We start from the raw sequence: 18,834 nt of genomic DNA on the forward strand, positions 1-18,834 counted from the left end.
TTTACACTTTTACCTTCAGCTAGAATGCTTGCTTCAATGCCACTAATTCCTCACCCTGAGCACTAAGATTACTAGGTATGAGCCATTCCACAGTGTCTCAAATTCTGTGACAACTACAGCACCTGTATATCTGATTCCATTACATAAATATGATGATCCATCTGTGAATAATACCAAGTTTGGATTCTCGAGTGGAGTATCTTATAAATCTGTCCTAGGCATATCCAAAAGATCCACTACTTCAACACATTCATGTAATGGTTCATCGTTCTTAGGTAAATCTGGAAGAAGAGTAGCTGGATTGAGTATGCTACATCTCTTCAACTGGATGTTCTCACTACCTAACAGAACAATTTCATACTTAGATATTCATTGGTCAGAATATGCCTGAGTATGAAACTTCCTCATTAGTACTTCTATCTGATGTGAACAAAAGACTGTTAAAGGACATCCCAAAACTAGGTCATCTGACTTCTGGACTAACACAGCTGCTGCTTCTACCTCCCTTAGGCAGTATACTTTACCCGTAGCTATTGGATCTAAATGATAGCTGTAATATCCAATTGGATGATAACTTTGTCCTAGAGTCTGTGTCAACACATCAGAAGCTATACCTTTTGTTTCTCATAGTCTGGAATTCCTAACGCAGGTGCAGATAAAATGGCTTCTTTCAGGTTATCTAAGGCCAAGCAACGTTCAGGCTTTAGTTTTAGAGGATCTGCTTCTGTATTCCTGGTCAGATCTGTCAAACATTTAGTGATCTCACTATACGCAGGAATCCATTGTCTACAGAAACCAGTAGTTCCAAGAATAGCTCTAAGTTGTTTTTTAGTTTTAGGTGCCCTCAATTTCTGTATTTCAGCTATTCTCTTTTGTGTGATACTTCTGGAACCCTCTGACAACACAAATCCAAGATATTTCACTTGAGGCAAAACTCATTGTAATTTTGCCTTGGAAATTTTATGCCCCCGTTTATATGATTCAGTCAAAAGAATCTTGCTATCCCTAAGACACACCTTTGCATTTGGGGATGCTAAAAGAATACTATCCACAAAATGCACCTATTTACTCTCCTTAAATTTAATCGTTTTTAGATCTTGATTTAGAATTTGAGAGAACTGGCTAGTTGAGTCTGTAAATCCCTGTGGAAGACAAGTCTGTGTTCACTATGTTTTCTCCCAAGTGAAAGCAAAGATCTGTTGAGAATCCTCATGAATTGGCATCCAGAAAAAAACGCAGAACATAAATCTTCCACGGTAAACTATCTAGCCTGACTTGGAATGGAAGAAATTATAGCAGCTGGACTTGGAACAACTGGATGAATTTTGATTTCATAATCATTTACTACTCTTAGATCTTGAATAAATCAGTAAACAAGTCGGCCATTTTCATCTAATTTTGGTTTCTTTATAGACAAAATTGATGTATTGTTCTCAGAAAAGCATGGTATTGTTATCCCTTGTTGGATTAGGGACTCAATTATTGGGCATATACCATCTATCGCCTCCTTAGTCGAGGGCTATTGAGGCACACAAGGAACTGGTCCTTCCTTTGTCTTCACCTTGACAGGAGTAGCTGATTTTAGCAACCCAACATCTGTGTATGATGTTGACCACAAGTCCTTAGGTATATCCTCAGGTATTGGATAGATAGAACCTAGGTCATCCTCTGTACTGCTGGAATCTAAGAAAAGCAATGGAAAGGCCTTCAAAGATTCCTCTGGGAGATGTAAAGAAATATCACCAGGTTCAGTACATTGGATAGAAGCCTGTAATTTACACACAGCAAATCCCTTCCTAAAAGATTCATTGGATATTCTGGAACACACAATATTTGGCTGCAATTCAGCTACTTTCTGAGTTATGCCTATAGCACCAACCACATCCATTGTACCAAAGGCTCTACAATTCTCAGGAAAACTTTGCAAAACTGATTTACTGGCTCCCATATTGACGAGAAGATCATAAATCTGGTCTCCAATAGTTACAGACACATATGGTTCCGTGCCATTAGGAGGTTGGAAAGTTTCCAACACAGGAGCTAACACAGTACCATCAGAACAAAACTCAGCTATTTCCTGTACATGCAAGTTAACATCATCTTTAATTATAGAATTTTCCCAGGATTTTGTACCTTTCGTCCTTTTCACCTCTATTCTGGTATCATTGTTCTTATTTACAATCAAATTCTCCTTAATCAAATCACAATTTCCATTATTCTTCCTAATTCCATAATTACTAGAACTTCTAACACTATTTACAAAACTATTTTTCTTTTTCACAATTATTTACAACACTAATAAAGTTATTATCAACCCCATATAAACCCTCATCAATTTTAATCAAATTATTACCAACACTAGTTAAATTACTACTACCAGTGGATAAATTACCATTAACATTGGTTAAATTACAATTTACACCATTACCAGTAGTTAATTCAGATAATTTAGCATTAACACCATTCAAATTATCCTTAATTCTCATCAAATTATCATTCACATTGATTAAACTATCATTGATTCCATTTAAATTAACATTAACACTGAGAAACACATCACCATGATTAATTAAATTCTTATTATCACTAATTAAATCATTATTAACACCAAGTACACCATTTTCATTATCCACAATTACATTATCATTATCTTTAACACATACAGTTTCATCAATATTTACTTTATTCCCATTACCTTGATTAATTACTTCTGAATTTCAGACACACCTTCATAATGAAGCTGTCCCTCCATTCAAGTTACCGTGATTAACATTGCCTGGACAATGTGTCTGTACTTTGGTCGCACACTGGCCTTTATGTAATCCTGCATCATTGCCATATTAGGAGCTTGAACACCCTGGCAGCATGGCACTGGAACATATTTTGCTGGCTATTTCCATAATTAAATCCATTATTCCAATTATTTCCCCTATATCCATAATTATTATTAAACCAATTACATCCGTCATTATTATTATTATTATTGTACCTCTGCCCATAGGATCTTCTTCTAAACATACGTTCTCTGGCACAATGTCCATCTTGGCCACACACATAACATGATTGCTGTCTTTGGTATCTTGTGTTTACATTAGCATTATTCTTATAGTTATTAACATTATTTTTCTTTTCAAATGCCCTCAATGCTGCCACTGCTTTTATCTCACGAATTTCCTTCTTTTTCTCCCTAATATTTTTATGTGTCATCCTAAAAACCGTAATACCATACCCTCTGCCTGTGTATTTCTTTTATCTACTATGATAATGATAACAATTTTAAGAGTTATAGATATCATTTTTACATGTAGGAATATGATAAATTTGAATTTATTGAAATCCTAAATTTTTTCTCTTTCTTATTTACTTTTTTATGCCTCTTTTGGATTTTGTATTTGGATATCAAATTTTCTGTTTAATTCTGGTCTTTTCTTCAGGAATGGTTGGAAATCTTCTATTTTATTAAATGTCCATCCTTTCCCCTGAAACTATATAGTCAGTTTCAATGGGTAGGTGATTCTTCTTGTGGACCCAGTCCTATTGCTGTCTGGAATATCATATTCCAAGTTTTACAGTCTTACAGTGAAGAAGCTACCAGATTCTGTGTAATCCTGACTAGAGTTCCATGATATCTGAATTGTTTCCTTCTGGCCATTTGAAGTATTTTCTCCTGGGTCTGGAAGCTCTTAAACTTGGCTAACCATTCTTGTGAGTTGTCATTTGGGGACTTATTGTAGGTGGTGATCTGTGGATTCTTCCAATCTCTAATTTGCTCTGTTGTTCAACAATATCAGGGCAGTGTTCTTAGATAATTTCTTATAATATGATGTCTAGTTTGTTGGGGTTTTTTTGGACATGATTTTCAAGTAGTTGAATATTTTTAAATTGTCTCTCCTAGATTCTCCAGGTCAAGTGTTTTTTCAATGATAAATTATTTATTTCTTCTATTTTTTCATTGTTTTGATTTTGTCTTATTATTTCTTGATGTCTTATGAAATCATTAGCTACTACTTGTCCAATTCTAGTTTTTAAAAACTGATTTTCATCCATTGTCTTTTTATTCTCCTTTTCCATTTGGTCTCTTCTACTTTTCAGGATGCTCTTTTCATCATTGGACTTTTTTGCTTTTTCCTCCAATAGATCCATTCTGGTTTTTACTCTGCTTATTTTTTTATTTGATTTCTGTGTCTCTCTTTCCATTTGAATATTTTTTTCTTTTTAAGTTGTTATTTTCTTTTTGCATTACTTTTATTTCTTTTTTTCACTTTTCTTCCCATTTTTCTTCTACCTGTCTTATTTGGCATTTGAACTTTTTTATTTCTTCCAGAGCTTATGACCAGTTGCCATTTTTTTTGTAGACTTTGCATGTATTTGCTTATTTCTCACCTTCTCCTGTTGCTTCTGTTTTTTTGCTCTTTTTCCCCAGGTCAAGAGTGTTTTTTTTGCTGCTCTTTGCTCATTTTCCTACTGAAGGACTCCTGTAAAATTTGCTGGTCATTTCTATCTTAGCTTCTGGCTCACAGGGTTTTGCCTTTGGGCTATCTTCACTGCCCTGTCAGAGGCCTGAATGAGTCTAGTACTATAGAGTTCTGACCTTCTCCTCCAGGGCCTGGGTTTTCCAGGAGTAAGTTTGAGGTGTTTTTTCTTTTGGTGTAGCACACTTCACAATGTTTTGCTCTGAAGCTATCTTCACTACCACTGCTGCTATTGTGTCTATAGAAGAGGCCCAAGTGCACCCAGTGCTGTGGAACTCTGAATCTCGCTGCCAGGGCCTGGAATCTCTCCTTGGTAGGTCTGGTGTTCTTTTTGTTAGTTTAGCCCGTGTCCCAGAATCCCAAGGTTGCCCAGGCCCTGGTTCTATTCTGGTGTGGTTGGTGTGTATGTGGGGTTGGTCACGCTTTCCTTTGTGCAGTTTTGCCTCTGGTCGGTTCCCCTTTATATTGTGTAAATCTACTCTCGCTACTTACCTTTCATGTTGTGTTTAGTGGGAGAGCCCCCTTACTTGTCCTGCTTTGACTTCTGTCCTTTTCAGGAGCTCTTCAAAGATTGATTTGGAAGGATATTCAAAACAGTTTTAGGATTTCCTTGTTACTTCACCACAATCTTGACTCCACCTCAACTAGCATTTATTGAGAGTATAACCAACCACTGTGCTACACAATGAGGATACAAAGAAAAACACACTCTTCACAAACAAAGACATATACATGATAAATGCAGAGTTGTCACTTTATGGAAAATTGAGGAAGAATTCTTTCAGAAGATGAGACAAATCTGAAGAAAACTGGGGAAGCTAGGAGATGGTGAAGAGGAGAGCACATTGTACGCATGGGGGGGCACAGGAAAAATGCTTGGCAGATGGAGTGCCAGGATTGAGGAAGAAGGACAAAGAGCTCTGTGTCACCAGATCATAGAGTTTGTGGGGAAGGGTAAAGTATAAGAAGACTAGTACAGTCTCAGGACCTGCTTGAAAGTCAAAGCATTTTATATTTGAACCTGGAGGTAATAGAGAGTAGGCAGGCTTGTGTTTTTAAGAAAATCAATTTGACTCCTGAGAGGAGAATTTAATAGAATGAGGAGAAACCTGAAGCAGGGTTACCAGCTAGCACCTACTACAGTAATCTAGGCACAAGGCAATGAAAATCCACAGCAGGGTGGTGGTAGGGTAAGAGGAGAGAATGGGGCATTTATGAGAGATGTTATAGTAAATATATAGGACCTGGAAACAGATAAGGTATGGAGAAGAGAGGGAAGACTTGAGAATGACATATAGTTTTGAGACAATGTGACATGGCAGTATGTTTGTGCCCTCAGCAACAGTAGGGAATTTAGGAAAAAAGGAACAGTTGGGAAAGAAAGAAGATGAGTTCAGTTTTGTATGTTGAATTAATATGTCTAAGGGGCAAATGGAGATACAAAACTGGAAATTGGAAACGAAGTTACAAAGATAAGTAGGTCTAAAAGTTAGATAAGAATGTCAGACGTTTTTATCAAGGGAGTGTGACACTTGTGAGTAATGGGGAGATATAGAGTATGATTATCTTCACTTACATTCACCTTTGCATTAAAGTGACCAAGAATCAAACTGACTTAATTAAATAGCCTCATAGTTCTTTCTGGGGTTTTTCTGTTTCCTTATAATCTGCAATAAACGTTGGCCCATAACTTGCAATACTTTTAACACTACAATAATGTGACTAAATGCTCTGTGAAATTATATTTTTGTTGCCTATGAGTCAAAAAAACCCTCAGTTTACCCTTGCAAAGAAAACCAGTAAGCCACCCTTATATTACATGGAATTTCCTTCTCTATTTTAGTTTCCAGAAATAGTAATAATAATGTCAGCATTGATAGATTTAGGTCCACTAATATGTCTTCTGTGTCATTGGACAGGAATATTACAACTCTGCATGTGCTATAGCTTCCTCTTTTCCCTGATCTTCTCAGATAAATCTACTGAAAAACACAGAAAAGAAAGGTCTCACTTCCAAATTCCTTTCAACTATCAAAGATACATTGTCAGATATCTGTTGATCCACTTTCTCTGAAAATCACTGGGCCTTTCCATCCAGCTGGCAGCTAAAAATTGTTATATATATAGTGGCTTTCCTAATTAGAATGAGACCATATATTCCAGTCCTGAAAAATGTTTCTCCAGTAAAGCATGTACAATTAGGTTTATGAATTAATCTATTAAATGTAATAATTAGAAGTTATTGGAATTTATCTGCTTTGCATTCTAAAATGGAATTATATTTCCTTTTAATGTTTAAAAAGAAGGTAAAACAAATAGTAAATAATTATAATACAGAGTGTGTATGCCACAGCAGTTTTGACAAAAAAAAAAAAACTCAAAGAAGGCAAAAATGGTATTTAGTAGGTGGCATCAGGAAAAGCTTCTAAATATTTATTTCTAGATGACAGGGACTATTTCTTATTTATCTTTGCCTATTAAACACATTGCAAATAGTATACACCTAATAAATGTTCATTGATTGTGTAATTTAATTCAGTTCAAGAAAACCAATATTTATTAAGTCCCTATTGTCCATGCTAAGTGTAAATACAAAGACAGAAAAGAGAAACTATTCCTATCTTCAGTTGTCATAGTCTAATAGAATGAAACAACAGGTACTCAGAGTTTGTAGTGGGATTAATTTTCTGGTATTGATTCTATTAGATGTATGCTGAACTTTGTTCCAATACTAAAATTATATGTAGTATACATGTAGATAATTTTAAAATGTTTTCCAAGTAAATTCAAATAATTTTGAAGGAGAAGGAACACATCAAAAATGACCTCTTTGCTCTTTGGTGACTGTAAGAAAAAGAGATGAGAGAAAGGCAGGAAAGACAGCCACTATGAAGGCACAGAGAAGGAAATGTCACTTACAAGGAATAACAAGAAAACCTATGTGGCAGGAATCACGAGGGGAAGTTACATGAAATGGGTTTTTAAAATAGGTTGGAGAAAAATTGTGAAAGGTTTTAAGGACAAAAAAGGATATTTTATCCTGGAAGGAAAAGGTACCAGGGGACTAATATGATCAGATATGACATATGAAAATATTTGTCTGGGAGGTATGTGGGTGATGAATTAGAGAAGGCAAGAGGTTAGAGACAAGGAGATCACATCTAAGCAGCTCCTGTAGTCTTCATTAGTAATGAAGAAGGCAGAAATGGAAGATTTTTGTGGACTTAGGGTCAGCAAGACTTAAACAACTTGATTGGATATAGGAGTGGAATTAGAGAGTAAATCACCAATGATAACTCTACAATTGGGAATATGAGAAAACTAGAAGAATAGTATAGCCTCAATTGGGATATATAAAACAAATTTATGATTGTTTTAGATATAAAAGACAATTCCTTCAGTCGGTCACGGAGCTCAAGTGTAACCAGTATTGACAAAGAATCTCGAGAAGCAATTTCAGCTCTTCATTTCTGTGAAACTTATACACGAAAGACTGATTCTTCACCTTCCCCATGTTTATGGGTTGGGACTACTTTAGGTACAGTGCTTGTCATTGCATTGAACATTCCTCCAGGTGGAGAACAGAGACTCCTTCAGCCAGTAATTGTATCTCCAAGTGGTAAGTATTTCTGATGATTGTATTTAAAACCCCATACAGTTTTATAAGTGTGTGTGTGTGTGTGTGTGTGTGTGTGTGTGTGTGTTTAAAAGCTTACCCCATCTTAGATTCAATACTATGTATTGGTCCTAAGGTTGAAGAGTAGTAAGGGCCAGACAATGGAGTTTAAGTGACTTGCCCAGGGTCACACAGGTAGGAAGTACCTGAGTTCAGATTTGAACCTAGGACCTCCTGTCTCTAGGAGTGACTCTTAGTCCACTGTACCACCTACCAGCCCTTTGGTATTCTGTTTTTAGTAGCAGGCTTTCTTATATTTGTATATATATCTTTTCCAATCTAATCAATTGCTCCCAAGAATTTTCAAATTTACTTTGGGTATTATTTTTCTGTATATGAACAGGAGAATAGAGCTTATAAACATCTTTTTTTTAATGTTGGCTAAAATTATTGGATGGAGATGATAGAATAAGGTTTTAGGGAAGAATAAAGTAAGTTCCACAAAAGTTCAAATAAAGGACAAAACATAAATCTGGTTATTGTTCATCTTAGGCTTACCTTTTATGCATATGAAGTCTTATAACTCAAAATGTTTGTCAACAAAAAATTATGTGAATCATTGTCTTCATGTATTGAAAATGAGTTTAAACTATATAAAATGAGCACTGGACCCTTATAAATGTTGAAAAAAGTCCACAAGGTTAGAATGTTTGTTTTATTGAATTGCATAAAGATTGATTGCTAGTATGCTTTGTCTTAATCATAAGTGTTGATCCTTCATAATTTCTTTATGGAAAAATTTTAAAATAACAAATGAAAGAGAGTTCATAAAAGTTATAATTTAATGTTTTAGTTCATAATTGGAATTTCATTAAACAATTCAGTTTTGTTGCATTTCAGTTTTTTTACCTTACTGCATTTTTTCAGTTTAAGTAATTGCTTAACATGTACTAGCATAGAGCTAGATTCTTTGAAAATTATTAAAGAAGGCAAATATTTGCTATTGCACTAAAGGAGCTAACAGCTATTTTTCAATCAATTGGCAAGTATTTAATAAGTATCTACTCTAACATCTGCTATGTTAGGTACTGTGCATACAAGTTTAAAAAATGAAATACTCTACTCTCTCTCTTCTAATGGGGAAGACAAGAGTTAAATATATAAATATAAATACATATATAAATTCATAATACTACATACATCCATAGAATAAATATAAAGTGAATAATTACAAATATATTTATTGTAGTTTAGTCTTTTTCAGTTGTTCCTAACTCTTTGTTGAAGTTTTCTTGGCAGAGATACTAGAGTGGTTTGCCTTTTCCCTCTCCTGCCCATTTTTCAGATGAGTAAACTGAGGCAAGAGGGTTAAATGGCTTCCCCAGAGTCACACAGCTAGTAAGTGCTTGGAGTCTGAGACCAGATGTGAACTCGGGTCTTCTTGAATCCAGGCACAGCTCTCATTTACTTTACCACCTAGCAATAAATATATGTAAAGTAGTAAAATATAAGACATTTTGGGAAGGAGATCACTATAAGTTAGAGAGAATGAAAAAAAGACTTTATGTAGAAGATGATGCTTTAAAACATGTTTCGTTTTGTTTTTTAAAACCCTTATCTTCCACCTTAGAATCAGTACTATGTTTTGGTTCCAAGGCAGAAGAGTGGTAAGGGCTAGGCAATGGGGGTCAAGTGACTTGCCCAGGGTCACACAGCTAGGAAGTGTCTAAGGCAAGATTTGAATCTAGAATTTCCCATCTCTAGGCCTGGCTTTCAATCCACTGAGCTACCCAGCTACCCCCTGAACCATGTTTTAAAGGAAGAAAAGGACTATATGAAGTGGAGTTAAAATGGATTAAATTCCAGGCATAGGAGGATGGTCACTGCAGAGGGAGAAAAAGAGAAGTATGTGGGAAAGGCAGTAATGTCCAGGAATGCTGCAAATATAGTTTGTTTCCAAGTTACATAAGGTTTTAAAAGCTAAACAGAAGCTTCCAGGAATTAAGATAGGAAAATAAGGAATGCTCCTAGCCCACTCAGATCTGTCTACAAACACACACACACACACACACACACACACACACACACACACACACACACACACACACACACACACAACATACGCCACCTCAAAACAAGGAAAAGCAGAAGGAAACCAGCTTACAGGGATGAGAAGAGACCAGTCCATGCAACACTGCAGAATTGACAGAGCAGGGACAAGACCATCTAACTACATGTGGACCAGAAAATGGAATAGCCCAGGAGGGGGTACAGGCAGGCTCAGCTCATGTGACTCAGTAAAAGATAGGTAGTACCAGCCCACCCAATGCAACTGGGAAGGGTACTAGAGTAACTAGCTCACCCAACACAGTAGTGGAAAAGGTATTGGATAGACCATAGATGGGCAAACTACAGCCTGCGGGCCAGATGCAGCCCCTTGAAATGTTCTGTTCCGCCACACAACATTCCTAATCTGACAAATACAATGAGTAGGATACAATATGATGAAACTTTGAAAGAGTTGCCTTAGAAACAGACTGACAGATGAGCATTTCCTTTGGCCCCCTCTTTAAAAAGTTTGCCCATCACTGGGCTAGACTAACCCACTGAGCTAAGCCCAGGAGAGTGTGCAAGTCAGACCAACTTACCTAGCCTAATCTGGACTGGGAAAATATAGTAGGATTGGTGACCAATCCACCTCCAGAAACACCAGGAAAATTGGAAACAGAGAATGGAGATCAGCTAGATAAATAGGTACAAGTATCCCCACAGCAAGCTGGCCAGGTCACTTCTTACCACCACCTAATTGCAGATTGTAAGATCCAAAGGCCGCCAGACTCACCCCATACAACAGAACAGACTACACTGCAAGCCCAGAACAGTACTCCCTCTACATTAGAGGCAAAGCAGAGCTTCAACATATGGACAAGATAATGAAAAAAAGAAAAAAGAAAAACTGGCAAAATGAAAATAAAGGAAATACTTAACCCCACTTCAAAATAAGAAATTGACCAACCCATCAATGAAATCCTTAAGAAAAAATCCACAGGGCCTGATGGATTCACAAGTGAATTCTCTCAAACATTCAAAAAAAAGTTAACTCTGATAATATATAAAATATTTGAAAAAATAATTGAACACAAATATGTGCTGAAAGTAAACCAGGAAGAGAAAAAGCAGAATGAAAATGATAAACTGAATTCCCTAATGAATATTGATGGAAAAAAACTTAAATAAAATACCAGCAAAGAGATCACAGCACTATATCACAAGGATCATACACCAGGTGGCTTTTATACCAAGAATGAAGGAATGGTTCAATATAAGAAAAACTATCAGCATAATTGGCCATATCAATAATAAAAACAATAAAAACCACATGCTTATTTTAGTAGATATACAAAAAGACTGACAAAATAAAACGCCTTTTTTTTATGAAAAACATTAGAGAACAGTGGAATAAATGGATCTTTCCTTTAAATGATAAAACAGCATGTATTTAAACCAGCAGCAACCATTATCCATAATGGAAATAAACTGGGAGCCTTCCCAATAAGATTAGGCGTGAAGCAGGAATTCCCATTATCACCACTGCTATTTAATATTGTACTGAAAGTGCTTGCCATTACAATAAGAAAAGAAAGTGAAATTAAGGGAACTAGACTAAGCAATGTGTAAATAAAGTTATCACTCTTTGTAGGTGATATAATAGTATACTTAGAGAATCCCAGAGGATGAACTAAAATACTAATTGAAACAAGAACTTTAACAAAGTTGCAGGATATATAAAATAAACCCAAAGATATAATCAGCATTTTTATATACCGCCAACAAAATCCCAGCAGCCAGAGATTAAAAGAGAAATTCTATTCAAAATAACCAAAGACAGTATAAAATACCTAGGAGTGTGCCCACCAAAACAAACCCAGCAACTATATGAACACAATTACAAAACACTTTATACACAAATAAAATTAGACCTAAGTAAATGGAAAAAAAAAACATTAATTGCTCATGGGTAGACCAAGCCAATATAAGAAAAATGATTCTGCCTAATTTGTATATTCAGTGCCATACTAATCAAACTTCCCAATAATTATTCATTGAACTAGGAAAAATAACAAAATTCAGCTGGAAGAACAAAAGGCCAAGAATATCAAGGGAATTAATGGGGGGGAAAAATGAAAGATGGAGACCTAGCTGTTCCAGATCTACGAAGCAGTAATCATCAAAACAAATCTGTTTCAGGCTAAGAAATAGAGTACTTGAACAATAGAATAGATTAGGTAATCAAAACAGTAGTAAATAATAGTAGTAAACTAATATTCAATAAACCCAAAGATCCAAGCTTTTTGGAGAAGAATTCACCATTTGACAGAAACTGCTGGGAGAACTGGAAAACAGTATGGCCAGAAACTAGGCATAGACCATCATTTCACACTATATATCAAGATAAAAAAAATGAATACATGACCTTGAAATAAAGGGTGATACCATAAGCAAATCAGGAGAACAGATAACAGTTTACCTGTGAGACCTATGAAAAAGGGAAGAATTTATGACCAAACAAAATATAAAGGACATTACGAAAAGTAAAATGGATAATTTTGATTACATCAAATTTAAAACTTAGCATTTGTACTAACAAAACCAATGCAACCAAGATTAGTTAAAAAATAATAATTAGGGGGAAAATTATAGCAAGTATCTCTGACAAAGGACTCATTTCTCCAATATATAGAAAACTGAGACAAATTTATAAGAATACAAGTAATTTCCCAATTTATAAATGGTCAGAGGATATGAACAGGCAGTTCTCAGATGAAAAAAATAAAACCTTTATAGTCATTTGAAAAAATGCTCAAAATCACTATTAGGGAAATGCAGATTAAAGCAACTCTGAAATATCACTTCACACTTATCAGATTGACTAATATGACAAAAAAAGGTAAATGATAAATGCTGGAGAGGATGTGAGAAAATTGGAGCATAAATACACTGTTGGTGGTAGAGCTACAAACCAATCCAACCACTATGGAGAGCAATTCAGAACCCTGAGAAAGGACCACAAAAACTGTGCATATCTTTCAACCCAGCAATATAACTACTAGGTCTCTATCCCAAAGAGATTATTGATAAGGGTAAAGGACAAAAATATTTATGCAGCACTCTTTGTGGCATCAAAAAATTGGAAACTAAAAGGATTCCATCAGTTGGGGAATGGCTGAATAAGTTGTGTTATATGGTTTTAATGGAATGTTATTGTGCCATAAGAAACAACAAACAGGATGATGTCAGAAAAATTTGTAAAGACTTGTATGAACTGATGCAAAGTAAAGTGAGCACAACCAAAACCTTGTGTATAGTTACAGATGATCAGCTGTGAAGGATTAAACCATTATCAGCAATGCAAGAACCCAAGACAACCCCAAGGGACTCATGATGAAAAATGCTATCCACAGCCATAGAATGAGCTATCAGAGTATAAAAGCAGATAGAACCATACCATTTCTTGAATCATAAGAATCAAATATTATGATTGAGGAAAATTGCTTTGTCACCCTTGTTTAGGATGATTTGGACCCATGAGAAACTTGAGGCAGGAAGGCAAATTAGGAGACTGTTAGAGAATAATATAGCAAGAGATGATGAGGTCTTGAACTAAGATGGTAGTAATTTAGGTGAAGAGAAGGAGTAGGAAGCACCTTTATTTTTTGCATTTAAACATCTATAAAAATTTTATAGTAAACTACTTAAATTTTTAAAGAACAACAATAAATATGATTAGTGAATTAAAAACCTCTATAATGTGATCCATGGAGTCTATTTAATCAGACCATATTGTAGCTGGCACTGCTGTAATAAGACTGGTAGGGCTGTATTTTAATAATTTGGGACAAATTGTCTAGATTGAGAAATTTGTTAATGTTATAATTTTAACTTTTATTTGATGAATTTCTTTGTCGTAGGTACCATATTGAGATTAAAAGGGGGAATCCTAAGAATGGCATTTCTAGATAATACAGGATGTTTAGTGCCACCAGCATATGAACCCTGGAGAGAATACAATGTCTCTGAAGAAAAAGATGAAAAGGATAAGTTGAAAAAACGGCGACCTGTCTCTGTATCTCCCTCTTCCTCTCAGGAAATCAGTGAAAACCAATATGCAGTGATTTGTTCTGAGAAGCAAGCAAAAGTGATTTCACTGCCAACCCAGAACTGTGCTTATAAGCAAAATATAACAGAGACCTCATTTGTTCTTCGTGGAGATATAGTGGCATTGAGCAATAGTATTTGCCTTGCATGTTTCTGTGCGAATGGACATATTATGACATTCAGGTAAGAGAAATTTAGAAATTATTTTGTAGGGTGTTTTTTTTTGAGAGAAAAATAATGTCTTCCTTCCATAGCTTTTCAGTATTTTATTTAAGTATGAGTTTTTATTGGCTCCTGGGTTTATTATTTTACATGTTTAAAAACTTAAATAAGGAAACTCCTTTATCTTCTGTCATATCAAACAAACATAAACTGCATAGAATGATACACAGATTACCTTTAAATATCTATAGATACAAGAGAACATTTTCTTTTTCCATTTCTTGAAAGAATAGACCACAGAAGTTTGTCGATGAATCAAAATAATAATAATTCACATTTATATAACAAACTAGGGTTTATAAAGCCCTTTTTTCAAAACAGGTTGATAAAGTACATAATGCAATTCAATTTTACATATAAAGAAATTTGAGCTGCCCATAAGTTAAATGTAATTTCTAAGATATGCTTCATTACCTTTTTGTATCTCAAATGAGCCAGAAAAAAACAATAGAAATGTGGCATCTTAATAAGCATTGTCATTTTTAACTGTTTACAATAATAATTTAAATTCTATTATGTTTCTACAACCTATGTTAAGTAACTATGTTGTTTCTATACTATAAGAGCTGTGACATAGTAGCTTACATCTGAAGGAGTTCCCTGACACAAGAGTTAAGTGACTTTCAGGTTTATACAGGTAGGGTCAAGATGTGGCATTTAACTGACTTCAAGGCTAGTACTCTATTTACTATATCATAGTGCCTTTATAACTTTAGTAATGATATTCATTTTGTTTTTATGTGACTGATGGTCTCCAAATAATTCAGTTCACTTTTCAGACTTCAATAAGTAGTAAGCCTAACAAAAATGTTGAGGCAAATGAAACCTAAATAAGTTATTAAGCATGCTCATCTTTTACCCATTAAAAAAAGTCATATGAATTTAACTTCTTTAATTAAAAAATATCCCTTCTAGTAATGAACTAGTACTTAGAATTAGTTTTCTCTCACTTTCCTTTTTAGCCTGTTTATGATAATCAGTAGAATTTTAGTATTATGATGGAATAGGAAAAAAGAAAGCCAAGAGCTGTCGGAAGCATAAGAGTATGTACAGTTTACTAAAAAGGAATGTAAGAAAAATATCATATGAAAAATTACAAAGCATGGAGCAAGGTGCCTTATGAATAATAATCACCTACATTTTGATAACACTTGAAAACTTGAGTTTTTTCCCCACCAAAATAAAGTAAAAATCTACTCTGGCATTTAAAGCCCCTGACACTGTCAAACTTTCCAGGCTTATTTCACTTTACTGTTCTTAATGCAGTCTGCATTCCAATCAAATTGGCTTATATTTTTATATACATTGTTCTCTCTATCACCTCAGTGCCTTTGAAGGATTACATTCCTTCTTCATCTCCATATCTTTAAATGCCTAGCTACCTGTAAAATTCAGTTTGTCACTTGCTGCCCTAGACCTATCCTGATAACCCCTCCCATGTTAAAAATTACTTTGCATTGTATATGTATTTTCTGTGTTCCAAAAGCCTAGCACACAATAGGGACTTCATAAACACTTATTCAATGAATGAATTCTATCCTTTGAAGTAGAAAGAATTGTTATGCTTATTTTACAGATAATAAAGTTAAGTAAGGATCAGAGAATTTCAGGAACTTGCCTTATTACTACAGACAAGTAAGTTTAAACACCGTGATGTGGTCCTAGAATCTAGCCTTCCTTTCTATGGAATACTGTTGCGTTTCCTCTCTTTGATGGGAAAATACTTGTAAGGTAGAAGATCTCAGCAGGTAGTGGGAGAATTCTTCATCCTCAACGGCTTCCATAAGAAGCTTTTTACATCAACCTATAAAGAAATTTAACTAAAATTTATCTAACCTAAAATCAATCACTCTTTAAGCATTTATGCAAGCATGTACTGTGTGTCAAATGCACTGATACAAAAAAAGACAAAAGGTATTCCCTGAATCCCTCCTTAAAGAGCTCACAATATGAAGAAGGAAACAGCATGCAAACACCTAAGTACAAACAAGCTAATATGGAATAAATAGGAAAAGCACTAGAGAGAGAAGGAAAGCACTAGAATTAAAAGTGATTAGAAAGGACTTCCTATAGAAGCCTATAGTTGAAACTAGAAGAAATTCAGGGAAGCCAGAAAGTGGACATAAGGAGGGACAGCATTCTGGGCATGGGGGGGGGGGTGAAGCAGCCAATAAAAATATGTAGAGCTGAGAGGTGAGATGTCTTATTCAAGGAACAGCTAGGAGGCCATTGTTACTGAATCAAAGAGGACTTAATGGAGTATGAGGTGTAAGAAGACAGGAAAGGTAGAGGGCTAGTTTATGAAGAGCTTTGAATACTACAGGATTTTTTATTTGATCCTAGAGGTGATAGGGAGCCAATGGAGTTTATTGAGTTGGAGTGTGTATATATGTGTGTAGGTGACATAAAATACCAAACGTTACATAAATTATAATTTATAAGTTAAAGAAAATTATTAAAATTACAGTGAATTGGAATGTTTCACTTTTAAAAAATATAAACAGTGTGGTTATATAAATATTGTATGATTATATGAATTTAAGAAAATAAATAAGGAGCTATTAAACAGAACTAATTTCTCTATCAGTAGTTAATAGCTTCTGTCCATTTCTTTGGAGACATTTATAGCAGAAATTCTGCTAGAAGACTGAAGATACAAAGACACAAATAGGAAACAGTTTTTGTCCTGGTCTTCCGTTAATAGGATTGAGGGAAAAGGTTTAGATGGGAATGTCTTTTGATTATTCATCAGACTAGTTTATCATCTAACCTAAATAGACAGAAGTTGTACCATCATATAGTCCAGCAGCTATGCTAATGATGTTATCAAATACTACTAAAGTAATTTACAACTTCCTATTAAAAAATTAACACTCCATTCCTTATTTAAGAATAAAATCTTGAGGACTGCTATTGATCTTTATTACATAGAAGAATTTTGCCTAAGTAACTAATTACATATAGTTGAATCTCTGTAGATATGACCCAGAAGCTAGTGTTATCTAGGACAAGAATTTCTTAGTGAGACCTAAGTAACATGCCTGTTAACTATTGTTAAAATCTTTGGTTCTCTCAGTGCATACTTGTTATGGTAGTTATCTTAACAGTGGTTTATTTTATTAATATTAAATTGGTTTCATATTTTAAAGTTCTTGTTTTCTAAGGTCTTAGCTAATATTTAGGGGGGAAAAGGTATTTTAAAGTTAAATAAAAATATCTAAATGTTATCAAGACCAAAGACTGTTCTTATTTATTATTGTTTTAATTCTTTTCTTAAGTTTGCCAAGTTTAAGACCATTGTTGGATGTGTATTACCTGCCACTTACCAACATGAGGATAGCAAGAACATTCTGCTTCACCAACAATGGACAAGCATTATATCTTGTCTCACCTACAGAAATTCAGAGACTCACCTACAGTCAAGAAACTTGTGAAAATCTACAGGTAAGCAACAAAAATGTTATTAGTTTCTTCAAAGGTGACCTTTCCTCTAGGGGATCCATATTCTCTTGGTTCTTGACACCATGATGATCACTGGTCTGATAACCTTGTGTGATCAAGTTTAAAACCTCTTCTAATGAGACATTTATGCAATGTATATGCTATGGGTATTATACAAACAGTACCATAGTGGAATGAGTGTTGGAATCAGGGAATCCAGGTTCAAATTTTACCCCTGCCATTTAATACCTTTTTGATGTTAAACTATTCATTTAAGCTTAATGCACATCATATCTTCATCTCTAAAATGAAGAGGTAGTACTAACTTCTTTTCTTGCTGTACATGGTTAATCTTTTAACTTATGAATATATAAGCTATCATTTCCAACACATCTATTTTTTCCCCTCCAGTTAATGAATTAACAAATATTGTATTGCCAATATCAATATATTAAATTATACTGTAGAAAAAAATTTAAGTACTATTTGAAAAGGTAATTGAATAATTTGGGAAGAATTCTAATCATTATAATCCTGTTTTAGATATTTATAGATGGATATTTGAGTTTAACTGTAGAGAAGTATATGTACATACAAACACAAGACATGGCAGGCATGCCCCGGGTGTGCTAGAGGGGGCTGCCCTGTTCCCCCACTCTACTGTGCCTGAAGACATTTTTTGCATGCCCTGCCCCTCTGTTCAGCTGCCCAATACAAGCACTTCTTCCCTCTGCTGTCTGGGGTAATGGAGGTGGGACTCACAGGCAGTTTGAAGGTTTGTCTGGGTACATGATCTCTAAAAGGTTCACAATTCTGCACTAGGCGGTTACTGCAGTAAGAAAGTACCTTAGCTAAATGGATTCTCTATACTAGTGATGGCAAACCTTTTAGAGATGAAGTGTGCCCCCCCCCCACTGAGTGCTATGC

The 18,834-nt window shown here is 34.9% G+C and overlaps 1 protein-coding gene across 1 annotated transcript in view; it reads left to right on the forward strand.

Annotated features, from left to right (window-relative positions):
• The window catches only part of STXBP5 (syntaxin binding protein 5), a 252,000-nt gene that overhangs the window by 206,170 nt on the left and 26,996 nt on the right, over positions 1-18,834 (forward strand). The window contains 3 exon segments of the mRNA XM_044675457.1: positions 7,852-8,091; positions 14,058-14,427; positions 17,745-17,910. Of these exon segments, the coding sequence (XP_044531392.1) occupies positions 7,852-8,091; positions 14,058-14,427; positions 17,745-17,910 (776 nt within the window).

Source organism: Gracilinanus agilis, chromosome 4, assembly GCF_016433145.1.
Source record: "Gracilinanus agilis isolate LMUSP501 chromosome 4, AgileGrace, whole genome shotgun sequence".
In the NCBI taxonomy this organism is placed as follows: domain Eukaryota; kingdom Metazoa; phylum Chordata; class Mammalia; order Didelphimorphia; family Didelphidae; genus Gracilinanus; species Gracilinanus agilis.